This window comes from Epinephelus lanceolatus, chromosome 10, assembly GCF_041903045.1.
Source record: "Epinephelus lanceolatus isolate andai-2023 chromosome 10, ASM4190304v1, whole genome shotgun sequence".
NCBI classification, from domain to species: domain Eukaryota; kingdom Metazoa; phylum Chordata; class Actinopteri; order Perciformes; family Serranidae; genus Epinephelus; species Epinephelus lanceolatus.
This window is the reverse complement of record NC_135743.1, coordinates 11,244,441-11,272,388: the sequence shown is the minus strand read 5'-3', so window position 1 is coordinate 11,272,388 and position 27,948 is coordinate 11,244,441. Positions and strand designations below refer to the sequence as shown.

The window sequence follows — 27,948 nt, the reverse complement described above, 5'->3', positions numbered from 1 at the left end:
GTATAAATGCTTACAACGGCGTAGGCCACGTGTGTAGGCTATGGTGTAGGGTCGCACCAGTATAAATTCCACTTTAAACACCTTTAAATGACAAATTCATATTTCTCTGTGTCAAAATGCTTGTCTGCAGTGTATAAAATTAACTTTTTGACTCAACAGCCAAGGGTACTGGTAGATGAAAAATCTACCAGCCAGACATATTGTCTACCAGCCAAAAGATTGTATTATTTGCCTTTTTCCACAAAAAAATAATCACAACATGAATTGATTATTTAAGTAATCATTAACTGCAGCCCTACCAAATTTTATTTTCATTTTTTAGAGGTATGGCACGTTACTACAACAAACAAATGGAGACAGATCCGTAGCAACACCCTCACCCCCCACATGTCCACAGTTGTAATGTATAGAAACTGACAGCACAAGTACTTAAACTGTGCCAACATTACTGACTAATACTGGAGGATGAAGCTGTCCTATATCCATAAATCAACCCCATGACCACTAACTCAATGTATGGATAATAGGACAGTCACAATATATCCACCTCCTCGACTGCATCACTGAATGGTGATGTGATTTATCAGCAGCCGACGAGAGGGCAGACAACAACTGGAGATCTACTTTAATTAATTTGAGTCTGCCGTGAAAAGTGTGTAATTACAAAAGAGCTGAGCGTGGAGAAATCAGTGAATTGAGGTGAAATACATCAGAATTGTTCAAGCAAAATGCTTTGGAGTCCTTTAAGGACAAGACGCACGCCTCAAAAACTGTACATCTGGCTACACACAGTCCATTTGTGTCAGCACATATACATACTGTACATGTCCTTTGCATTCATACTCTATGTATGCACAGCAGTGTGTGTGTGTGTGTGTGTGTTTGTATGTATGTGTGTTTGCACTGATGTGTATGAAATAATGAGCAGAAGATAAAACATAATTGTATGCTGAAATCTCAGCACTTCAATTTATTCCTCCATTACAGCTCAGAGTTAGACACAGTGCAGACAGAGAGAAGCCTTTGATTATGAAGCTGTTAAAAGCCAGAACACAATGTAAACAACAGCAGACCGCCACACTGAACTTGTACGTTTTCTTTCATCAAAAACAGAATTGATCCCTGATTTGCATACAAAGACATTTGGCTACAAAATGCTTAGAATCTGCAAATGTTTGAGGCGTTTGTTTGAGGACTGCAGTGTTGCAGTTTTTTCAGAGAGTTTTGCTTTCACAAAGTGTGAGGTTGATAATGTCAGAGGAGCTGCAGAGTCAGAGAAAAGCTGTGATAAAATGCTTCATAACCCCGTGACTAAAGGACGCCTCGCCTCTCTTCTCATAACCCTTCAAATCTCCATCTTTCCCCACCTTTCCCATTTTCCAACAGTTTACCCTTGAGTACCCTTTAAGGGTAAAAAAAACAAGTTGTACTAGTATCCTATTTTGAAGTCACAGACCAGAGGGTGTTGGAGATAAAGGGGGGAGACATTATCTGTACCTGAACAAAGGTTAAAGTGAAAGCACTGCAGCCTCATATTTTGAGCTATTAGTTTTTAGGGGAGGAGGACACTGCTATATTTTACGAAATCAGATAATCTGACTTAATACGGGTGTCACAAACTGACAAATTAGCATCTTGTGTAGTATTCTGCACTGCTAATGAGCGCTGATTTTTCGGTGACAATTATATGGAGTTGACAAGTTGATTAGAGTGTTGTTTGTTCCTTCAAAGAGTTGATATGTGACTCTGGGGCAAATGTTCAAAATGATCAAAGTTTTAAACAGGGTTCATCACATTTCTATCAAAACATTTCCATAACTTTTCCAGGCCCTTGACAAACATTTTCATGACCACACATTCTCTGAAATCTCTGTGTATAAATGAAAGAAAGAAAATCATGTCAAAATTTAATTTAAAATAAGGAGGCAGTCTGAAAGCACATATCCAGTACTGTATATCTGTATATCATGCAAATCTGGCACCTATCAAGGAACATGGCCTGAATAAGCTGACTTGTGTTCACATGACTTGTAGGAATAGTGAGAATTAGGGTGCTTTCAGACCTAGAGTTGTCTTGCTTTGGTCCGAATCAGGGAATAATTTTGTTACAAATTTGTATAATTGCCTAGAGTTGGTTCGTGTTCTCACGGCAGCATTTACAAGCGGACCAGATAAAATGTCTTGTGTGAGAAAGCTGCTCTTGATTGGTCAGGATTTCCATGCGGGAAAAATCCAGGGAGTAAACAAAACATTGAAGAAGAATAAATGTGACACTTTCTAATGTCACAATGGAGGGACAACTACGCAGGTTGATTTTAGCGCTGCTCATCGTGGACTATATTGCTGTCATTGTTCATTTTAGTCAAACCATACAGTTTGAAAATGAGGCGCGGCTCCAACTAGAAAACAATGTTTTGATGCATTGGATGTGCTGAATGTGCATATTAAGGCAGTACAGGAGGAGGTGCACATTAATAATCCTCCAGGACTGTAACATGCTCATGTTTAACCCAAACAATGTGTCATGTGACTGCAGTTGGTTCAGATGGAGGTCAGAACACATTCTCACCACAAATGAACCGCACCAGAGTTCGTTTGTAACCGGACCGAGACCACCTCTTCAAGAAGATCTCGGTCTGGTTGATCTGATGCACACTTGAGTGCGATTGCTGTGTTCACACTTGCCCAAATGAACCGCACCCTTGTGGGCAAACGAACTTGAGTTCAACTGAACCGAACCAGACAGGGCAGGTGAAAGCACCCACAGACACCTTTAGCACCCATAGTACATCTGCAGTACCGGGTTTATTTCTGGACACAGCATCTGAAATGGTCCTTTGCAGCTGGCAGCAGGTGTCATGTTGGTTTTCAGGGTGAAAACTTTATTTGTGCAGCAACATCAAACCAGGTGCTTAACATTAACTCCATTAGCTCCCAAGTTCAAAATGTTGAACGTTTAACTATACAGACACATTAGTCTCAGTGCCTGTCTTTCTCAAACCCCACCTTATATTTGTCCAACTGAAGCCAGGCATCACACAAATTTACATCTCGTCAAGGTACGAGCTGCAACTCAAGTCGAAGTCTGACATTATGAACAACATAATGTCAAGTGACATAACTGATAGATAGATAGATAGATAGATAGATAGATAGATAGACTCTATTATACAGGTATTTGTGAAGCAGTTTTCCATGACTTTTCCAGGTTTTCATAACCATGCGAACACTATTAAATCATCTCCAGGCTATATACATTTATATTAAGCCTATATTAAGAACCACCACTTTATTTTCATATGTTTTATTTGTTAAATGTCACCAAATGTAACCATGTTGAGGTTTAATTGATGAGTTAGATGTGAGCTAAAGTTTATGCACATAACAATGACTTAGTTGTTTTTTTCCCGAGGCTTCCTGAACTTTCATGAAGCCTCAAAAGAATATCTTTACATTTTGAATTTCAGTCTGTTTTTCATCACCACACACAGCTGTCACATTGTGGGGAAAAAGGGGGTTTTCAACTGTCTTGCTTCAATAGATACGGTTCATTAACTTGCAGCCACCAGTAGCCTTATTTATTGTTTTGAAGTGTTTAAAAAACACTAACAAGGTTTTTCAGGATAGCCAAATCAGAATTCTATGCATTTATCAATTCATTGTATATCTTATTTATATACGTACGTTTTATTTTTCCTCGGGGTCTTTAATTTTGTGAGATTTTCCTTAAAACTAAATAGGAGTGAATCAGAGCTGTGGGAGAACCAATTAAAATAAACATTTTCTGTGGTGATGCTCTCATGGGAAAAGTGTCACAATTAACAGCAAAAGAAAAAAAGGGAAGACGTTATGACATCATAATGTGACACCCCATTGAAAATTCATGAGAATGAATTAACGAGTGCACAAAGTGTCACCTCCAACAGATCAGCATACTGCCATAGTCCTGGGTTGCGTGTGTGTGTGTGTGTGTGTGTGTGTATAACTCATTCATTCCCAATGGTAGAATGACCACTGCTGCCACACAGTATCAAGCTGTGTTGTATTGGTCCTTTACAATAAATGACATCAATGCCCACATCAAAACTCAAAATAAAATATGGCACACGGTAAATATATATTTTAGCAGAGAAATACTATTCGTTCATTTCTGTAAATAAATAAAAGGATAAATATTGCCTGCGGAGATATAAGCAACCAATAAGCTATTTAATTTTTTCTAAAAGTCTGATGATTCTGTATGGGTGAAGGTTTTCTCTTTTAAAAATACTGTACATAATTACCTTTAAAGGGGACCTATTAAGCTTTTCTGTATATCCTGTCTTATATATAGTGTTCATATTGATAGAGGGTTAAGTTTCAAATAATGAGGTAATACTTAGGTAAACTCTTTGAAACTTCAAGTTTTCTTCCGTTCTGAACAGTTTTTCACCTATTTTCAGCTCTGGCTACACCTGACCCTAACGACTCACATGGTGGCCAGGTGGGTCAACAACTCACATTGTGACCTTAACAACGCTGAAACTAAGAGCTCACGTGACCCCTACGACTCTGAGAGGGTTCCCACCCACACAGGTTTTATAGCCTGCAACTTCGTACCAGTCAATTAGAACTGAAGAAGCTTCTTGGATGAGAGACTAAACATCTTCAAGAAGCGCAAGCAAGTCCAGTTGCCTACTATACAGCACTTACGATTACCGTGACCTGGATGACTGAGAATCTTCACCGACAACTCAGTATGATGTCATAATGTGCCGTTTTTGCTCCCGGCATGCCACTGCATGTGTTTACATTATGTAGCCTTCATTGCTAAATGTAGCTAGGGGTGTAACGATCAATCGTTTTGAATCAATATATCAATTCAATGATCAACGATTCAGTCTCGTATGCAAAGTGAAAACATTGATCTATATCGTCATCTTTAGGGTATGCTTTTATTTTGAAAGTGTGTGTCACTGTCAAACAGTGGCAGGCAGATGATAGCAAGCAGCCAAGAGAAAGACGATGAGGATAACACTCTTTAGTCTAGAATAAATCAGTAGCATGGAAATATTTGGGATTTTGGAGAAAATACAGGTCAGACAAACAATGCTGGTACAAGTTAAACCATGACGTAAGATTACCTGCCTGGACAGCATCTAATTCTGCTAACTTTTCACTACAGTATCACTGAGCTGCTCTGTCAGGAGACACAGCAACTTAAACCACTGGTGAGTAAGAAGAATAATAAGGTTACATGTAATTTGTTAAGCTACAAGTAGAGGGAAAAAGTCTGCTAGCCGCTAGGCTAATTTATGCAATGTAAACATGCTTGAGCTAATAATGGGTGACTAGATGTAACATAAATAATTTCCCCTTGGGGATCAATAAAGTATTTCTGATTCTGATTCTGATTCTGATTACTGAGCTGAATTTGGTACTTTTGTTAATGATCTTGTTGTTAATCAGTGTTTTATGTCTGTTGGGAGAAGTTTGCTTTATGGGTTTTAAGCCAGACGGCTCTAACATTTTATGAAAAAGATGATGGTCCGTTCGAGCAAGTCCGGCTTCTCTGCTGCTAACGCTGCTGCCGGGATACAGCTGAGGAGACTGCTAATGCTATGTACTGGGACACTGCTAATGCTGCTTGCCGTGCTGCTGTAGCTCAGTCGTAACTGTAACTGATGCTGAGACTCTACTGACTGCGTGACTGGTAGACGGTGGTGGGTGGCACAACAGGCCAAAATGGCCAATGATTTGCAGACCATAAAATTTTTTTTTAAATGCAAATATTCTGGCTGTACTATTGTTGACGGTGAGATCAGTATGTTATATGAACATTATTCCTTAGTCTTAGTGACATATTAGGAGGATTTTACGACTATTTGCTTTAGATTTCTTACATATAGCTCCTTTACAGTAAACTTTACTGCACATAAGCCATTAGAGTTATTTACATTATTTAGCCTATGTGTTGTTCTTTTCTTTTATGGTAAAAAGCATAAGACAAAGGGGGGGCAGCCTCTCCTGTAATAGATTGTGTTAAATGATAATATAATATCGTCTCATATCAATCACTGGCCCCTGAATCGCATCAAATCGGAATCATATCGTGGCAGACTTTGTTATGTCGGCAAATATTGTATCGTGATGAAACGATTTAAACCCCTTCATGTAGCTACATGCTAGTTGTGTTTAGAAGCTTTAATTGGTAATATTTAATGGTAGAAAGTGCCACTGTACTCCATTACAGTCATTTCTAAGCTGCAAATACACTGCTACATGTAGCTACATGCTAACGTCAGGAAAATATATATTATTGGTTGCTGATGTCGTTAATTTATCCTCAATTTTGCATCATATTCCCACTGGAACATGTCCAGTTGGGTTTAGAAGCTTTTACTGATGACTTTTCATGGTAAAAAATGCTTCTATTCTCTATTACATTAATTCCCTGGCTGCAATGACAGTGCAGAGGTGCTGAGACTAATGCTGGTAAATAACTTTTCTAACTAATCTAAGTCACTCTGCATGGACAGCAGTTAATGGTAACAACCTACTACAATATTACAAATGACATGTCAGCAAAACATTGACATGCAATATGTAAATTCATAAAAAGTTTATTGCCATCATTTAAACCTTTACATTCATCTACCATATTTCTGCATAGATGACACCAACTCGGCAATAGCGTTGTGTCGTTGGCGAACGAATCGTTCAAAAGAACGAATCTGTTGAGTGAATGTACTGAACTGAATCACTTCCGGAACCGATTCGTTCATTTCTCAGTTCAGTTGAGCTCAGCAGCGAGCATGCAGGTCGGGAGTGGAACTGCCAATTTGATCCCTGCGAACGATGAATCACGCACAAGTCGCGAGGCAGCCAGGGTGCAGGGAGGGACTGCCCACCGTGTGACAAATCACTCGGTGAACGAATCACTCGGTGAACAATGTAACCCCAATGCCTGAGTGATTCAAATAATTTCTTCTCAGCGATACACTTTCATAGGGACCGTTTTCTCCAAGCTAACGGCTAATGTAGCCAGGAGTCAAGCCACATGAACACCATCACACACCTCCCCATTGTTTTAACAGACCTAGTTTCGAGATTAACAAACTTAAAATGTTAGGCTGGCCAGTAATGAGACTCACCAGTGCAGGGCAGACGCAGCAGCAGCTCAGCCGTGTATCAGTTCAGTGAGTCGGACTATGCAGCACACAGTCAGGGCTCCTCCTGCCAAGCACTGAACGATTCGGTGAACGAATCTTTTGAACAAATCTTTTTAATGAACTGATTCTAGTGATTCGGTAACATGTAAAGAACTGGTTTGCCCATCACTACTCGGCAACTCGTACCAAAACTTTCACCAACTTTTCAAGCTGTTGTTCCAACCTGAGAGGGCATTCACATCAGTAACTCATTTTTCCGACTATAACAACACCACATGAATGCAGGATCAATAATGTATCGCATGATGAGCTGTATGTGTAGTGGTTGCTCATAGTGACGAACTCCAGATAATCATCACTGCAGTTCCCCCTCAGCTCTATGGAGTTTTATAGAGTCTGTGTATTTGTCAAGGTTGATCTGAATCTGTCACAATCACTTTACTGTAAAATGACCAAAAGCAACTCCAAGAAGCAGACGCTAGCCTCAATGCCTCCCTTTGTGCTGGACTTTTTACATCAAAAAACATCCTCACCAAACCCTGTTTATTTTTCCTGCATGGACCCTGAATTCACACAGCATGCAGGTTTGAAGGTCTCTCCACTGAAACCAGATCTGATGAAATTCTTTTAGCCAGGGAGTCCAAACTCACCTATTTCACGGTAGGAAACACACAGAGGCTACAAATGAAACAGATAAAATGTTTCTCCATTCTGTCCCATACAAAATCATTTCCATTTTACATCACGCTCATATAGCGAGTGGTGAATGACATTTCCCCGGGCCAACTGTTAAGCATGGTCTGCTTCACATACACACACGCATGCACAGATAAAAAGCATGTGTATGAAAACAAATTGTCTTGTCCCTCTCAGCTCTCTCTGTCTAACTCCCACTTGTGCCCTTTAATATTCTGAAGCAAGTCAAACTATTTTAGGTGGCATTAAACTCTGCCTGCCGCTCGCATGTGTGCGATGAATATCACAACAGTGGTAAACCACTCTGATTGTAACCTTCTACGTGATATAATTATCTCTGAGCTTGAGTTTTGCCATCTTTTTTAATACAATACAACACTGAATGCCAGCGGGGTAGAGAGTGAGGGGTTCAGAGCAAACGTGACATCTGACAGGTTGTGATTCATACTCATACTTCATTCATACTGACAACTTTGTCAGCATGGAGCATGTGTTTACAGCCAATGAGACCCAGGTGTTTAACATCACAGGGCACCATGAATGACAGCAATGTTTGACACATAATAAGGAGGGTTTTTTTTTATATATATATGTCATCAAGATAAATTATGATGTGATGACAGGCAAGCATAGTGTTTGACTGAGAGATGTTTCTTTTTCCTGAAGTGCTGTTAAAGGTGTTTTTTTGTAATAAGTTTGTCCAAATTCAATAAACAGAAAAAGTGCTGAAGCTGACTAGAAAGCACAAAGTTTATTGACTGGCTGTGAGGCTCTGATGCAAATAAGGAAGTTGCGCTGAATAATGTGAATGGACAAAATACAAATGCTGTCCTCAGGCACAAAAAATCTGATACTCTCCCTCTCAAAACTAGGCAAATGCAGAACTTTCAATTATTTATAAACTGGTAGAAATTGGTTATTTGATCATGATATAAATCCTTCAAGGAATACTTTACTGATTTTCAACCAGCTTTGTATCATAACAATGTGGGTAGTATGTGTAAATGAACTACGTTAAGCTTCCCTCCATCTTACCAGGGCCCAGATCTCCCTGCTCTTTTTTCAGCGAACAATCAGATTTTCACTGATTCTAGGGCTGCTGCTCAAACTACAGATTGTACTTCCTCATTTCCATATGGCCACCATGGAAGCTAGGGCTTCCCCTCTGATAGTCGACCAAACGTTAGTCGACCAGAAAGGGTATTAGTCGGCAAGATTTCATTTGTCGCTTAGTTGGAAAAAAAAAAAAAAAAAATCAAAACCTATATGACAGAACCATGTGGGAATTTAATTTGAAAGGATAGACACAGAAGTGGCCATGCTCAGCAGTCAGACAGGAGTCATGTTACAAACCAATCACAGCCGACAGATATCTTTCCCTTCTTCTGTAAATATTCAGTCTGATAAACACTGAAAAGTTGATCATGTTAGTGCAGGGCTACCCACAGCTTTACATCTGTCCCACGGACGATAGGTCTACACACTTATAAACAGCTCCTGGAAGAAGATCAGCTCTGCACTTAGAATTTCAGGTAAATAGGCTATACAATGCTTGTTAAGGTTGCTTAGCAACCTCTAATGCAACCTGCCGCTGCGTTCTTTAAAGCTGGCACAAAAAAGGCACAAGAGTAGCACCCAGTGCCTGACCTCGCGTTTCCAGGCAGTTATAGACACGGCATGTGCGTGGCCCCTAATTTCCAGGGCTGGTACCTGCAGTTATTCCACAGGCTAGTTAATAACATGTCGGGCAGGAAATCCAAAGTGTGGGATCATTTTGAGAAGGTGAAGGACGAACCCAAGGTGATATGTAAACTCATCTTCATTGGTCAACTACAAACACGACGTATCATCTGAAACATGGAAGTAGCTACATGCCCATTAGCCCACAGCGTCATTAACAGCCCGCCCGCCCAACATATATCATTTAATAATTACATTAATATCATAAACATGCCAGTGAACAGTCGACTAATTGTAAAACTCAGCAGTGCTGATCAAATATACAACAAGATTCTGTTACTGTATCACCTATTTTTCATCTAAAACGTCTTCAGAAACATATTTTAGTGCACTGTTTAGCAATTACATGAGAATTTGTAAACAGGAAGTGGGCACTTTACGGTTTCGTGTATTGTTAAAATGAAGGCCGATTAAAGGGTAAGAGTAAGCAGTACTGATAAAATATGAACCAAGGTTATGTTTCTGCGTTGCCTATTTCTCACCTCAAATGTTTACAGAAACTAAGCTTACCATTTAACTTTAATAAGTGAATCACCAGCTGGCGGCCATATTGTTTTCGGATGAGCCGGCCAAAACTAACTCGCATTATGACACCCCCCAGCAAGAGTGTTTATTGGTCCGAAGCAGCGCACTTAGTTTAGTTAAGTTTAGTTTGGCCATTTTCCAACATTGATAACTCAAATACACACAAGAAAAATTAATAATAACTACAATAATTCATAACATTTGAGGCAATGTTGACTGTAAAGGTGTAGCTGAACCCTTATTGCACCAACCCTTTATACATTAAATGTTTTTGTACTGTTGTCTTTAGATTTATACAATGAAAATTAAAGTCATACTGACTCACTCAAACTTTGAACAACTTCTTGACACAGTCTGGAAGCATCTTGTCTTTTGATTTTATACAATAATTGTGCAGTTTTACCTACAAATCTCTAAATTTGAGAATGTGAGATTATAAATAATTTGTTGGTCAGTTCTTGATAATGAGCTCTATTTACTAATTTTATAGCTCTCATCTGTAGCATAAAATTTGGATATGTGAGTGTTTTGTATGGATTACCACAAACCTCCACACAGAAGGTAATGTATTAGTTGTAGGTCTTCTAGCTCTTGAGCAAAAGCAAATGTCCAAGCTGTTTTCTGTGATCATGAAGCACCAATTTCAAAAGTATTTGCATCTTACTACGGAATAGTTTTATGAAAAGTCCATCTTTCCAGCATTAAAATACTTATTTAAAAACTAATTTTCAACGGCAAAAAAATCTCAGATGATGTCTGGGAGTAAAAACACTTCAGGCAGACACTATTAATCAAGACTGAAATCCATCAAATTATCAATATTCTCACTGAAAGTCCCTAGAGTCAGAGCCAACAACATCTCTTTCTTACAGTAAGTGTGTATTGAGTGAGCTGAGGAGAAAAAGTCTGTTTTTAAAACACAAAAGAAGGATTTCCAGAGTGCAGTGTGATTCAGCAAGGAGGGGACCCTGTAGGGTTCTTTAAAGAATGAGCTTTCAGATATATCAGAAAACAGGAAGGTGCTCTGTACTTCTGACTCTCCTAGCTGAGAAGGTTATCCCACTGTTAGAAAGCTAAGAGAAGCCCTCTGGTTATTTCTCCCCAGGGACGGATGAGCTAAGAGTCCAGTAATACAGCATGCAAGGGCCAGAACACTGAACTGACCGTGATCTGGATGGGATAGCTCTGCTAGCAGCTTGGTTGAGTTTTCAGTTTGATACATGCAGCTACATGCAGCAGATCTATTCCAGGGTCCTTGACAAGGGGAAGTTTGGTATCATTTACTATTTTACCGCTCTCCTCCTGATTCCAGTCCTCTAGCAGGAAGTCCATCTCTTTCCCTCTCCCTCTCACCCTTTGCCTCCCTCAGACACGCGGAGATGGATGGACAGCGTGTGCAGGAGTCCTTGGCTGAACTGCAGAAGTGCTGACGTGGTGCCAAGCCCTCTAACAGCGTGATGACGCCTCTATCTGTCTCTCCATGATGCACTCTCTATCCCTCACACGCATATACACACACTCACAGGTGCATGTACAGATAGGTACTTCACTTCCTAATATGAGGCTGTACACAGAAAAGTGCACACTTGCATGGATTGTATATACACACAGATTTATGTGCAGGCTCCGGTTCATGCACAAACACACATGGCACACACCTCTCTGTCACTGTCTGTCCATCTAGCAGCACCTTTATCACTCCATCCAGTCTCCTATATAATCAGCATCAGTCTCTATTGTCACACTCCTACCATCACAAGCACACGTATACATGCACAGGCTGTCACACAGATGCATCCCCAACACACACACACACACACAGACACACACACACACACACACACACAAACACACTCAGGTCAGCTGAGTGATGTTGGAGTGTGTATTTCTCTTCTGCCTGTGTTAAAGTGAGTCATCTATCCTTCCACAGCTTCATTACAACCTGCAAGGGCAAACACTATCTCTCACTCCCTCTGCCTCTCCAGATGGAGGGAGAGAGAAAGACTGAGATATTCAATAGATAGAAAGCGAGATCTCTCTCTCTCTCTCTTTGTATCCCCCCCATCTTCTTCTTTCTCTCTCTTGTTCCCTCGCCTCTATATTTATCTTCTGTTTCTCCATCTATGGCCTTACATCTTAATGTTTTCAATCACACACTCCTTCTCTCTTCCTCTCCCACCTCGCATTGAGCAAGTGCCAGCACGGTTAAGTAGCTTGTGATGTAAACATTTTAACCCACTGAAAGATGAAACAACGTGAATGCAACAGAGTGAATAGAGCCACAGAGAAATGTGGCCAAAAGTATGCGGACACTCTTGTCCAGATAACTGTGTGTTGGGAGCATTTTTTTAATGGTTGGGGCAAGGTGCCTTTGTTCCAGGTGAGGGAAGGGTTAGGCAAAACTCTAACCATGCAACAGCATACAATGATATTTTGTAAACTAACTTTCCAACAGTAAGAAAAGGAAAAAGAAACACAGAAGAGCTTGACTGCCCTGCCAAGAGCCCCCAAAACGCCCTGATCACACAGAAAGCGTTTTAGCAGCTGGAGGCGCCTTTTTCTAATTGTTTTTAATGAGAATGAAGCTTTTTGCCTGTGGTTTTTGTGTTGCTCATGCCTCGCATTTCTGCACTCCTGGAGCCCTCTGAACTCCTCAAGTTGAACGAGCTTCAACTCAAAGCGGAAAAACGCCCCACGTCATATTTTTCCCCATTGTACAATTGGTTGATTTGAGAGGCGGCGGGTCCTCTGTTGTGGTCACGACAAGTTTACAGTTGGTAAACAATGGAGGAGAAACTGGTGGTAGCGGTTGCTGGATACCCAGAGCTATACACCCCAGCAGTAGATAACAGGTTGTTAAACTGCCCCCGAGTCATCCTAAAATATGCCTGGAAACGTCCATCATGAAGGAGAAGCTCTTGGACCAATTGGTGATACTTCCAGTGATCCACCCGTTTTTTAGGGTCTCATGTACCCACACAAATCTCTGTTTCCCTGTGCCTGACAAACTATTTACTGACAGCCTCTCACCCTCAAACAGAGCTACAGCAAGTACCCTCTGCCTGAACATTGGTAGATAGGTTGGCAACAATAAAAAGGTGCTTGTGGCATTTGCAACCTGCAAAAAAACCTGTGTGATCTGTACACAATAATGTGATTCTGCAATAAGATGTTCAAAATGTCATACATGGGTGTAATGTAAAATTAACCACATAGTATATGTAGACAGATAAATGCAGATATATGAAGTCAAAAAATGAGGTATTAAATAGGTAAAAGGTAATTTAAAGGTCATGTTTCTATAGCAGGAGGCAGGAGAAAAGGCAGAGACATATGAAAAGAGAAATTTGTTGTGTTCCACCTGCCTCTCGCAGTTCAGACAGAGAGCTTGTAGAAAGCTTCAGTTTTTGAGGCCCTACAGAAAGCATGAATAATGCATAAGAGAAACCTCTTATTCTCTAAATTTTAAATGGCTAGCTGTTATCAAAAATAACTTCATCTGTGGAGCATTAGCAGACTTGCACGCAACAGAGTGGCTTCCACAGTATAGGATTGGAAAGAGAAGCTCAGCTCTGATTCATATTTCCAACTTTCTAAATTTGCCAGCAGAACCATTTTAACTGTTTTACTATCAGTTACTTTTATTATTGATACTAATTTATACATGTATGTATTATTTAATAAGAATAAATGTGTTGGATTATCAACAGGGCATTACACTGAAAATGTTTTCACAAAACATGGACTTCAGGTTTTGCAGCTGGGACCCTCAAATTAGACATGACACAATGGCATGACTCACCAAAAGGTTGAAAGAGGATTCAAGTCTTGAACTCCCTCTACTGGCTTGTAGCTCAGGCTGATAGAAAATGCTGTGGAAGCTGTTGCACCACCATGGGTAATGAGACGTCCTTCAATGGAATCAGACCGCTCAGCCTCTCTGAGAAAGATTATAACAAGCTGTTAGAAAGGACACCAGACAGATGCTGAAACTGTGAAGGAACTATGCTGCGTTTGTCCTTTATAATCAAACAATAAACTAGTTTTTAATTATACTGCAGTCACCACAAATTACAAGACAAAAAAGCAAGATGAAAACCAAGAAAGCAACTTGAGGTGGAGCTTAATATCGTTTAATGGTTTGGGGAAAACACCGTAGTTCACAGAGGAGTTTAAGAGTTAAAACAATTAGTCATAAGTTTCCTATTGATCCCTCCCCAAGGTCTCTTATCCCAACAACTGCAGACAGGCTCATTACTCTAAAAGACAACCTTATAGACAGTAAGGACTGATAAAGCTGGATCAATGCCACTGATCAGTTCCCACCACAGTATGGATAAGCACACAGAACTGGAATAGACAGAAAGGGCATTCTCATTAAATGAAAGCTTTCAAACAGTCTTTTGGCTGCTATGCACAAAGAGTAACTTACAGGGTGTGATGTGATTATCCCATTTGCTAGTTTCAGTGAAGATAGCTGAAATCACAAATCTTTACAGTACTTCGGCCATACAGTCAAAAGAGATCTGTATCTTTAACAAAGCTAACCATATCCATATTAGCCATTAGACACCACAAAACTATGGATGGATTAAAAGTAGAAACATTCATTTTCTTAAATCCATGCCAGTGGTGGAATAATGCATGTAAAGTCTGGCAGGTTTAAAGCACAGACAAATACTGGACGAGCCTCTAGAGAAGATCACCTATGTCCTGAAAAACAGATATGATGCCATTTTAAAGGCAGTCTTGGCAGCCTTTAAAATGACTGGGTACAATGGTTGAGATATCTTAGTGACAAGAGAGTCACAATACAGATAAGTCACTCACTGTTTTTGTGAGCTGTAAAATAATGGACGTAGCTACCATTACACCACCCACTGGTTTGTGGACTCACATTTAGAAGCCTTAAGTTTGGCATTTTGGCCGTCGCCATCTTGTCTGTTTTTGGAGCCATAAGTGATCATATTTAGATGAGAGGCTGGAGCTCTGGCCCTTAAAGCTACTCTTACCTTTCTTGCATTTCACACAACACTTAGAAAAAATTTGAACATCCACAACTCCCGCCTCCCTCCAAAGTCCCATCCCCCTCCTCCTGCAACTCCACCTCCCTCCAAAGGCCTACTCCCCCCTCCTCCATTACGTCCTTACGTCCTCTTATGATAGACATAAGATATAAAGTAACGTTAGATACATGGAAGAGGAGAGCGAGTGTAACATTACAACCAAGACAGTCAAACACAACCCTGGAGTTTTAAAACTCAACCGGAGTCAGTGATGACAGATGAGTTTTAGAATAAGGTTACAGTGCTAACGTTAGATAGTAACGTTGACATTACTAGTAAGTGGAAAAGCACAAGGAAGATAACGTTAATGTTTCAGAGGCTACACTACGGTAGTCTAAGCTTAGCCGTTAGAGTTAGCCCACAGAGATGTTACGCGAGTGGTTACGTCAGTCAGAGGCCTCCATGTGGGGAACACAGACAGGACAGGAGAAAATTCCGACCAATCACTGCATTCAGTCCAAATGCAATGATTGGTCAGAGTTTTATTAGAACCATATGAGAATGGTATAATTATGAGTTTTTATCTCTGGTGGAATTCACTTATATTTTAGTGTGCCATCAGCTTATTTATAGCATTTAAACCTAAACAAAGAAAAGCGTAAAATTTCCAGAAAGGCAAGTGTTGCTTTAATCGTGCATAACTTGAAGCCTTAACGGTCCAGTATGTAGGATTTAGGGGGATATTTGGCAGACATTGAATATAATTCAATAGGTATGTTTTCTTTAGCGTATAATCATCTGAAAATAAGAATCAAAGTGGTTTTGTTACCTTCAAATGAGCCGTTTATATCTACTTAGGGAGCAGGTCCTTGTCAATGGAGATCACCATGTTGCAGTGCCATGTTTCTACAGTAGCCTAAAACGGATGTGCCAAACACTGGCTCTACATAGGGCCATTCGCATTTTCATGTCGACCACCATAGTTAATAGCCTCTCTGCAACAAGAGAGTTGGAAAACACCTTTTTTTTTAAACATGAGTGTCTTTTCCTGTTTGAATCACTGGGTCTGTTATTTTGGAGAGTAAGAGACCTCTGCGGACAATTCCGCACATGGTAAAAACCTCCTAAAAGTCTGATTCAGAAATAAGGCAAGCACACATAAGTTATCAGAGAAAATAGGTGAGCACAGATTAGCAGGTGCTGGGCAAGGGGTCGTCAGCGACATGCCGAACAGCACTGCAATCCTCACCAATGGCTTCCACTATATCCTCTTAGATCTTCCACACTGGATCTTTAATAACATGTAAATGGGTGAGTTATACATTTTAGTTATACTAAAATGTTTGAACCTGGCTGTAAACATGTTTATTTCTGCTGTAAAGCTGGGCATTTTAATTTGGGGGTCTATGGGGTTTGACTCTCTTCTGTAGTCAGCCTTAAGTAGACATTCATGGAATTATAGTTCTTGCACTTTCGCATTGGTTTTATTTTTCAGCCCCAGAGGTTGTCACTTGATTTTGGAGGCTGGATCCAGAGAAAACGCCACTTTGTTTCCTAAATCATTGGTTGACATCATTCTAAGATTGTTAGGTTCAGCTCCACATCATCAGACCTAACTCAGATTTCATTTGCCTAAGCTGCATCGGCTCTACATCCATCAGGCTCTGATGTTTTTATGGTACCTTTGAGATGTTTTCATAAGAGTCCATTAATAGGACCCATTGCTGTGCTCTCCACTTACTGCTGTTAGAGCCATTTACTTATATTGTTGTGATATCCACTTACAAAGCCAAAAAAAGGCCACTGGCCCAGACAGACTAAAGGCATATATTCTGGGATCTGAGCTTAATCAGCTCAATTTGTTTATAGTGAGCAATTGTGACTTTTATACTTCGGAGCCATCTTTACTGCTGATGGAAATGCTCGCACCTCACTTGCTCTACGTGTGAAACAGAATAAAAAGGCCTTAAAAAAATAATTTTCTAATTCACCAACTATGATCCCATTTTGTGTCAAACTAAAGGTTTTGGAGGCTGTTCTCTCATCAGCTGTTTTGTATGGGTGTGAGGTTTGGCTAAAAATACCCATGAAGTCTGTTGAATCTCTTCACATGACTTGGGGTGAGGTCTACGACACCTAACCTGCCTGCTGGAGGCAGGACTCCCTTCAGTGAAAGCTTTAGTGAGGTTTCTGACCAAGATGAAGCAGCATCATGGCATGCCTTGTGACCCCTCGTGGTATGTTCTTGAAGTAACAAGAAAAGAGAACCAAGTCATGATCTCACATTTATCTGAGACAATAGAAAGAGAGGATCATATTGGGAGTGACCGTAGACAGATGATTGGGAAATTACAGTCTAAGGACGGAACAAGATACAAGACCTACTAGCCATCAAGCCAGATATATCCGTCCAACCACCTCATACCAGCAACACACCGTACGTTGAAGACCATTTGAGAATATCTTTTACAGTTGTCATCTCACAGACTGTGGAAATGGTAAAGTGGCTTACGCTTACCTTGTGCTATTGACGCAACAGCAAGTCTCTACTGAATGATGGGATTTTGTGTTAATTGTTTTCCCTTTTAATATTTTTACTAATGAATAGGCTATATATGATTTTTTTTACATAGTTTTAACTCAAATGTTTTATTTGTTTGTGTTAATAAAATGGCTAACTGTTATTAAAGTCTGTGCCCTCCAACTAAAGGTCCCATTTGCTTGAGAAACAGCAAAAATTGCATATGGCATTTAAAATTTATACAGAAAATACTGACCACAGTTGAGTTTTATTTCGTTAACATTGTCAGCTAAAACACTTACAAACACATTTAAGCTGTCTGTACAAAGGGCTTGACATGCTGCTGACCAGAGATAATATATCTCGGTTTATCTTTGATTATAATTGCTTTGAACCACAATTAATCATTTGGTTTCTTCAACTTTCACTCAAGAGAAAAAATGAGCCTTTTAACTTGAAAGAAATTCTACATTTATCATGATTATTATTGATATCAAACAATGTGTTTTATCGTGATAACATTTTTAGCCATACCAACCAGTCCTCTCTCTCTCTCTCTCACACACACACACACACACACACACACACACACACACACACACTGCCTAAATCCTCCCAAAAAGCCTAAAAGCAAGCATACTGAATAACTTCCCACCAATGGCTATAACCATCCTTTGTAAGACCATGGAAAGCGTTCTAGCCAGTCATCTAACTTGGTCTGTAAACAGGTACTTAGACCTACTTCAGTTTGCTTAGAAAAGTTGCAGAGGCACTACAGACCATGTTTAACGCCATCACTAAACATCTTAAGGATATGCCAGAGTGTTATTTGTGGATTTTTGTTCAGCTTTTAAGTCTTTGAAGACACAAGTCTGATACGGTAAAGCTCAACAACAGCTTTTAAATCTTTTAAAAATGTTTTGCCAGAATGAAGCCTACATTTCCCATGAGCTCTAGCGCGTATTGTCGTAAAGACGCTTACCTGGCACGCGCATGTGTTTGCTTTGGGGATGAATGAAACAACAAGACAGGAAAACTTTGCCCCCGCTCCTATCAGGGATCCCAGCTCACCTCTGCTGCGCCCCAGCTCCACCTCTCCGGCGTAAGCACCACTGCCGTGGGGGTAAACACAGCGGTCGGCTGGTAAGGCTGAAGGCCTGTTTGGTGAGCACTTCCACGGCTTCTTGGACTGAGTATGGAGCGGTGCCTCGCCTCTTTATTTCTCGGCACTTGCTGGACCCTGTCGACGCCTGGCTGGTACCTGTCGTCAGCCCGGATGAGGTGTCCCAGCCCCGTGGCCCCTGCTCTCCTCGTCCCCGCTGGCGCGGGGTGAATCTGCGCAACCTGCGGCCTCTGTGTGGGGCTCCCCAGACAGCTAACCGTGGACCCGCCGGCTCCTGCCAGGATTGGGCTGGTAAATGCTAGATGGCTAGCGAACAAAATGTTTATCCTGAAGGATTTCCTGACTTCCCGACGATTGGATTTTCTCTGTGTGACTGAGATGTGGCTGACTGTTGGTGAGTCCAGTGCTTTCACAGAACTTTTACCCGATGATTGCTGCTATTTTAACTCCCCGCGGACGTCGGATCGAGGAGGAGGAATAGTGACTATTTATTAGAGTCACTATAAATGTAAGCAGCTAGGTAAGATGACGTGTGCCGTAAATCATTTCGTCCTGGAAGCGACCTGGGGCGGACCCGGAGCCAGTTTCCTAAAAGTATGGATATACACTATATAGAAATAGCTTATCTTCACACCGATGGTCTCATTTGCTGTTGTAGGTCACACACAGACATCAGCAGAAACAAGAGACTTTTGCATATGCAGTTAAAAGTTCCTTGTAGCGGCTTTAATATAAAATGTGGCCAGCACACAATATTGATTAATCAAGCACAATCACTTTGATTTTTTTCGTTCACTTCATGAAGGCAGGACTATCATACAGTTTGTCGACAGGCACCAACTACACAGGCAGTACTAATGCTCCTTCATAAACAGAGAGTAAACAGCAGATATTTCCTGCAGGAAGCAGACACGACCACAACAAAAGCAGGGACATCTGAACACACTTCTCAACATGGAGGTGGCTAAGCTGCCAGCTAGCAGCTAATAGTGCTAACGCCATAAAAATTGCTAAGCAAAGGCAACAGTGCTGACAGAGCTAAAGGTGTTAACCAGAAGAGGAACTGGAGGTTGGGCACTACACTTCCGTGACAAAAACGCTGTCCTAATATCTGCGGTAACTGCCATATGACAGCAGTGCAAAGTGGCAGTGAGCTAGCTCGTGGGATACACATACGCACTAACATACATAAGCAGCTACACCGGTTTACCATAACAAACCACAGAGAAGCTCGGATTTCAACACACACAGAGGTAGTGTGATGTCATTCTCTGCTCAGCTCATGATTGTTCTTGATTGTCAGGTCTTTCAAATGTATATTTTTAGCGCTTTGAGCAGAGTGCCATTCTTGCCATGTCTCCAGCTGATATCGCCAACACTCGGCAACTCACACCAAAACAATCTAGACTGGGCATGTCCAAAATCCGCCCTGGCAGGCCAACTGTGGCTCATGGACTGATTTTAAATGGCACTTGGCTTGTCTTTCAAACTATACTATATGTTGCCCACCACACAATATTGATTAATCAAGCAAGATTACTTTGCATTTTTTGCGTTACTGTCACAACGGCAGAACTATCATATAGTTTGTAGACATGCACCAAGTAGGAACTATGCAGGTGGAACTAATTTGTTTTCATAAACAGACAGCAAAGAAGCAAACAAACAGTTACCTAACAGCAGACACTTCCTGCTACGTAGCAGACATGGCCATAGCAAATAAGTGTAAAGTCAACAGCAAGGGCTGCCGCTCTCAGGAGCCGTGGAAAATTACATACTTTTTCACTGAAAGATGAAGATGGACAGTTGAGTTTGTCTCATTTGTAGGTGATGTTTTTTTTTAAATAACCCATGTGATGAAAGAAGCAGCTGCCCCCAGGTATTTCCACATTATCTAATCTGGCCCACATTCAAAAAAAGTTTGGACACCCCTGATGTGCACTGATAAATAACACTACAGGCAGGAGGAAAAATATGTATGTTCTGTTTTGGGGTGATCTGTCAGTTTAAGCTCATGATCGTATTTATCCATGTAATTTGTTTCTGTAGCTGTCATAGGACACAGGAGTCCCTGCTGTAGTGCAGTGGTTACAATAACTACAGAGGGATCCTCAACTGGTGTGTGGTCATGCTGGTAAGACAAAAGCTATGGTTAGATGGCGGCATGCCTAGGTGGCAGCGACCCAGAGTTCTCTCTGCTTTAGCAAAATTAGGACTGAGAGACTATAGACTATTTAATTTCTTTTATACATCTTATTTAAAAATATAGATATGAATGTGTGTGTATGTGACTGTAAGAATGATGTGATGAGTGAGTGTGCGTTGGTCTATCTAAAGTATCTACCTATCTTTCTAATCTCCTGGCATTGTAGTGTGCATAGCTAATAGCTCTTTCTATTTTATCCAACAGTGTCATAGATTTTACAGCTTCTTTGTCTTTAGTTTTTGCACACCTCAGGCTCCTTAAAAGGAGTTTAGTGACCACCTATTTATCTGTGTAAATAATTTCTGTGGCTGTCTTAACCTCCTGAGACCCAAACTTTTGTTTGGTATTCATTTTTAATTTCTCCTAGCCATTTGGAGTCAGTAGGACACGATAAGCATAAAAAACGAATCATTGTCAATGATAATATTGATAGAAAGTCCTCAAATGACTGACAATAAAGTTGCAACTTCTTTAAATGAGTACTTACTAGCAATGTCTCAGCTTGTTACTGATGTTACAATTGGTCTAATTTGTTGCCATATCAAATTACACACATTATTAATTATAAATAAACAAGTTTCAACCATAAAATGTGATCAAGTTTTAAACCTTGTGCCCTTTTGTATCAGGATTGGCTGCAAACTGACTTGGCAGAGATGGCTGCCATCTTGTTTTTACATGGATTAGTGTATTGTGGTCTTACTACACTAGATGGCCTAGATGAGGACGCAGGATGTCAGGATGATATGACACAGGAGTCCCTGCTGAGTTCAGCCAGTGGTTTCAATAACTACAGAGGGATCCTTAGCTGGTGTGTGGTCATGCTGGTAAGACAAAAGCTTTGGTTAATCTACTGGCATTGTGGTGTGCATAGCTAACAGCCAAAAAGTTTGGGCACCCCTGTACTAAATGGACCTTGAGGCGTTATTATTTGCCAACTATCCTGTTGGCTCTTTTCATGCATCAGATACACAGAGCCATCTACTGTATTTGGGTCTATTGTGGGAGGAGCTCTGGCTTCATACAGACTGACAGAGAGTTAAATACTTCCTCATTTCTCCTCTCTGAATAGACCCTCAAGGGTCTGACTCACCTGTCGCTTTAATGTGCAACAGTCAGACCAGTTACAGTACTGGGCGGCTGTCACTTCATGTGGCGTCATGAATACACTCCTACCTCCCATATCAACACCACGGATATTTGAGCTTAGGGCGGATTGTTGTGCAGCCCTTTCACTTCCCTCTCCTGGGCTACTACGCGAGCAGCAACAGGCATGCTACCATCAGGAGTTAACTGTTGAAGTTCACTTTAAGTAGGTTAAAAGCTGTTTCTGTCATCATGGGTGACTCGGAAGCGACCGGGACCTTGACTCGCAGGAGAAGGGCGACCTTTGCGGCGAGGAGAGGAGTGAGCCTGCTGCCGATGAACGGGAGGTCTGCGGCGGGGTGTCACAGCTCAGTGACCGCTGACATTAACGGGGATAACAGCCAGGGGAAACAGGAGCTTTCACTGGAAACAGCCCGGAGTAAATCAAAGAGTGAGAAAAAGAAACGCAGGAATGACTTAACTGACAGACTGAGGTGAGTTTAACTCAACTTACCGGACTGTTTTTTTTTTCGGAACTTGAAAGCCTTATGTTTCATGGTCAAAAATGTGACGCTGGCTCCAAAGTAGTGACGTCGCCTCACTTTGAGCTAGTATTTTAGTTACGGTGGTTAGCATAAGTTAAAGTGTTAGCTAGTTTGAATTTGCAGCGGACACCGAGGGGTTAACGGCTGGTCAGGGTCACTCCAGGCCGCCCTCAACGAGCCCTTTTGATTTTGTGTCTGTTGTCGCCCATTCACAACATCATTCCCACTACTTGGCAGCACTTACCCTTCATGGCTAACGTTAGTCCATGACTGTGTGTGTGACTGGGGCCGTTTCATTGATCAGTGGCCTATCTGACATGGACCGCATGAACAGGGTGAATTGTGGGTCAGATAATCCCCTTAGGCCAGTTATATAAAAGTAAAGTATACCCTGTGAACTGATACAGCACTAGTTGGTATTTAGTGTACAATAAATCAGTTGGCAATACCTAACTGTGGTGTATTAAAATACCATTAAAAGTAGTGTTGTTATTATGGGACATAAATTCAACCACACCTTTGGAAATTTGACTAATGTCACTTTTAGTTTTTTGAGCTGTTTTATTATTGACTGTAGCCTGTTGTTTTTGATGCTACGATCTATCTTCCTTTCTTTTTACTTAACAAAACTGCAAATCTGGAGTTCAGTGTTGACATTGATAAAAGACAACAGTGTATGTTCCCTATATCCTCCCGAGACCTGAACTTTTGCTTGGTATGCATTTTCAGTTTCTCCTTGCTATTTGGGATCAGTAGGACCTGATAAGTACGAAAAACTAATTATTGTCAGTGATAATAAAGTCCCAATGTCCTTCAACGAGCTGATGAAAAATTCCTCATGTCTGTAAATGAGTACCTTCTAATTAATAACATCTTGCTAAAATTGGTCAAATTTGCTGCCATATCAAATTACAAATGTTGTTAATTATTTAAAAAAACAAGTTTCAACCATTAAATTTGATCAGGTTTAGTACCTCGTCCACTTTTGTGTTGGGGTCGGCTGCAGACTGACTTGGCAGAGATGGCCGCCATCTTGTTTTTACATTAATTAGTGTGTTGTGGTCTCACTACCACCACATGGCACAAAAAAAAGTGTCCACAAAAGAGGACAACAGGTCTAAGTTAAGTAAAATTAAGTATAAGGTCCAGTAAAACTGTGATGACACAGGGTCTCAGGAGGATATATATTGTTTGATGATATGTAATCAATGTGATACCAGAGTCAAATGGAAATAAATGTATTTTAAAGGGACAGTTCACTCCAGGGGCCAATTGTGGCATCAAGACTGATTTTTAAACGGCCCTTGGCTTGTCTTTCAAAATATACTATATGTTGCCCACCACACAACATGATGCGTTACTCTCACAACGGCAGAACTATCATATAGTTTGTAGACATGCACCAAGTAGGAACTATGCAGGTGGAACTAGTTTGTTTTCATAAACAGACAGCAAAGAAGCAAACAAAAAGTTACCTAACAGCAGACACTTCCTGCTACGTAGCAGACATGGCCATAGCAAATAAGTGTAAAGTCAACAGCGAGGGTCGCCGCTCTCTGGAGCCGTGGAAAATTACATACTTTTTCACTGAAAGATGGACAGTTGGGTTTGTCTCATGTTATGATGAAAGACGCAGCTGCCCCCCAGGTATTTCCACATTATCTAATCTGGCCCCCATTCAAAAAAGTTTGGACACCCCTGAACTCGACTGATAAATAACACTACAGGTAAGAAGAAAAATATGTATGTTTGATTTTGGGGTGAACTGTCCCTTTAAACTCTTGATTGATCTTGATTGTCTCACCTGTTTATCTGGGTAATATATTTCTGTAGCTGTCATAGGACACAGGAGTCCCTGCTGTGTTCAGCCAGTGGTTACAATAACTACAGAGGGATCCTCAACTGGTGTGTGGTCATGCTGGTAAGACAAAAGCTATGGTTAATCTACTGGCATTGTGGTTTGCATAGCTGACAGTGTCATACATTTTACAGCTTGTTTGTGTTTAGTTTTTTGCACATCTCTGGCTCCTTTGTAGTGATTACGTTCAGGTTACATTATTAATAATAAGTGAAAGCAAAATATGAGTGAATCCCAAGTGTGTGCTGGCATGATACCCAGTTTGTACTCATCCTCTCTTTCATAGAAGAGCTCACTGTAAAACAGAATCTCAATGTTGAGCAGATAGTACACTGATATTGATACAGCCAAAGAAACCAAAATTATATAAAATGAGGAAGAAATAGTCCCAATTTTTCTATAAATAAACTGCGTCTGATACTGTGTCACATCTGGTTTACTGCAAGCTTAACCACACTGCAAAAAAAATTTAACAAGACATAAAATTTGTCAACCCATATGGTTTTGGGGGGGGGTTAGAAATAACATTACGTTTCATTAAAGAGGCTCTTTGTGAAATTCAGAGTCATCCGGACAAGCTTGTGATCATGGAGGTGGTGGGGAGTTTTTCCTTATCCACTGTGAGGGTCCAAAGGACAGAAGGATGTGGTATGTTGTGAAGCCATCTGAGGCAAATTGTTATTTGTGATATTGGGCTTGAACTGAATTGAATTGAGCCGCCAGCTAGCAGCTAATGGTGCTAATTCCATAAAAAAGTGCTAAGCAAAGGCAACAGTGCTGACAGAGCTAATGGTGTTAACCTGTGGGGAACCGGAATGTGGGCGCTGTGCTTCCTTAAAAACGTTGTCCCAATATCTGTGGTAACTGTGGTAAAGTGGCGGTGAGCTGTGGGATATACACATGCACTGACATGCAAACGCGGCCAGACAGGCTTACCACAACAAAGAAGCTCGGATTACAACACACACATTCATGCTCTGAACGTTGCACACACAACCTTTACATCAGTGGTTCCCTACTGATCCAGTCACAGGGTCCAGATTTCTCTTTAATCATTAGTTCAAGGTCCACACAGTTTAATACATTCAGTGTCATACTTGTGTTTGAACATGTCGTCCAGCTAGTTTGCTGTCCCTGTCAAGTAGCTGTCTGTTAGTCGGTCACTCCACAGCAGGAAATGGCACTTGAAAGTAAAAGCTCTGTGCCCGAAATTAGCTGCACTTCAAAATAAAGTGTGTTTTTTACAGACTTGACACATTTGTGAGTCACTTGCGGTCCATGTAGAAAGGACCTGTGACCCACTTTTGGACGCCGACCCACCAGTTGGGATCAGCTGATTTAAATTACCAAACACAAAAACATCTTACTTTACTTAAGATTGCTAATTTTGAGAAATTTCTCAAAATATCAAAATAATGTGCACGTATAGTAAAATAATTCATGCCAAGCTCAACAGCTTTTCCTCCGTACTGGTGCAAGGTGACAGAATACGAGGGAATGTGGGGAAGACAAGGCTGGCAAAGCCCTCTGTTAATCCAGGCTTTGAACACAGATCGTTGTGTTCATCGCAGGAGGTTTTCCTTCACTCCCACTGAACTTCTGTCCCATCCCCAGGCACAGAGCCTTTGTGCTGGGTAATGAGATATTACAATCCATTTAGAAAGAGGAAGAGCGAGGAGGAGAGATAAACAAGAATGTGGGGAGGAGGAGGATGAAGAGGAGCAGAGATGAGATACAGGGGGAGGCAGGAAAGAGTGGAGCAACAGAAGGAGAGAGATATTCTGAAAGAGGGGTTGATATGAAGGAATGAATTTACTGGATTATATTTGTTGGAATGACAATATGAACACATGAAAGAAACAGAGAAGAAGGTGTTATTGTGGATACACACATGAGATACAGTCAGGTCCATAATTATTTGGACAATGATACACTTGTCATCATTTTGGCTCTGTACACCACCACAATGGGTTTTAAATGAAACAATGAATACCTGCTTAAAGTGCAGACTCTCAGCTTTCATTTAAGGCTTTTTTCAAAAATGTAGTATGAACCGTGTAGGAATTACAACCATTTCTTCACACAGTCCCCCGACTTTAAGGGCTCATAAGTATTTGGACAAACTAACATAATCATCAATTAAACAGTCAGTTTTAATACTTGGTTGCAAATCCTTTACAGTCAATGACTGCCTGAAGTGTTGGACACATAGACATCACCAGATGCTGGGTTTCTTCCCTGGTGATGCTCTGCCAGCCCTTTACTGCAGCCGTCTGCACTTCCTGCTTGTGTTTTGGGTGTTTTGCCCTCAGTTTTGGCTTCAGCAAGAGAAACGCATGCTCAATTGGATTCAGGTCAGATGATATGACTTGACCATTACAGAACATTCCACTTCTTTGCCTTAAAAATGTCTTTGGTGGCTTTTGCAGTATGCTTCAGGTCAATGTCCATCTGCGCTGTGAATCATCGTCCAATGAGTTTTGAAGCATTTGGTTGAATCTGAGCAGATAATGGTGCCCCAAACACTTGAGCTTTCATCCTGCTGCTCTTGTCAGCAGTCACATCATCAATAAATACAAGAGAACCAGTTCCACTGGCAGCCATACATGGCCATGACTTAACAGTACCTCCACCATGCTTCACTGATGAGGTGGTGTGCTTTGGATTCCACAACTGTACAGGCTTTTTAGATGGTTTTTGACAAACTCTAATCTGGCCTTCCATTTTTAAGGCTAACCAATAGTTTAGGGTTTATCACAAGATGCAAACCATTGGTTAGCCTTAAAAATGGAAGGCCAGATTAGAGTTTGTCAAAAACCATCTAAAAAGCCTGTACAGTTGTGGAACAGCATACTATGGACAGATAAAACAAAGATCAACTACCAGAATGATGGGAAGAGAAGAGAAGGAAGAAGGGAAGGAACTGCTCATGATCCAAAGCACACCACCTCATCAGTGAAGCATGGTGGAGGTACTGTTATGTCATGGCCATGTATGGCTGCCAGTGGAACTGGTTCTCTTGTATTTATTGATGATGTGACTGCTGACAAGAGCAGCAGGATGAAAGCTCAAGTGTTTGGGGCACCATTATCTGCTCAGATTCAACCAAATGCTTCAAAACTCATTGGACGATGATTCACAGTGCAGATGGACATTGACCTGAAGCATACTGCAAAAGCCACCAAAGACATTTTTAAGGCAAAGAAGTGGAATGTTCTGTAATGGTCAAGTCATATCATCTGACCTGAATCCAATTGAGGATGCGTTTCTCTTGCTGAAGCTAAAACTGAGGGCAAAACACCCAAAACACAAGCAGGAAGTGCAGACGGCTGCAGTAAAGGGCTGGCAGAGCATCACCAGGGAAGAAATCCAGCATCTGGTGATGTCTATGTGTCCAACACTTCAGGCAGTCATTGACTGTAAAGGATTTGCAACCAAGTATTAAAACTGACTGTTTAATTGATGATTATGTTAGTTTGTCCAAATACTTA

General features: G+C 40.9%; 1 protein-coding gene across 1 annotated transcript in view; it reads left to right on the top strand.

The window, feature by feature from the left end:
• Nucleotides 1–22,019: 22,019 nt before the first annotated feature.
• Nucleotides 22,020–27,948, top strand: part of dgat1b (diacylglycerol O-acyltransferase 1b) — a 31,478-nt gene continuing 25,549 nt past the window's right edge. The window contains exons 1-2 of the mRNA XM_033639605.2: nucleotides 22,020–22,548; nucleotides 24,433–24,520. Of these exons, the coding sequence (XP_033495496.1) occupies nucleotides 22,307–22,548; nucleotides 24,433–24,520 (330 nt within the window). The 5' untranslated portion in view covers nucleotides 22,020–22,306. The remainder of the gene's footprint in view (nucleotides 22,549–24,432; nucleotides 24,521–27,948) is intronic.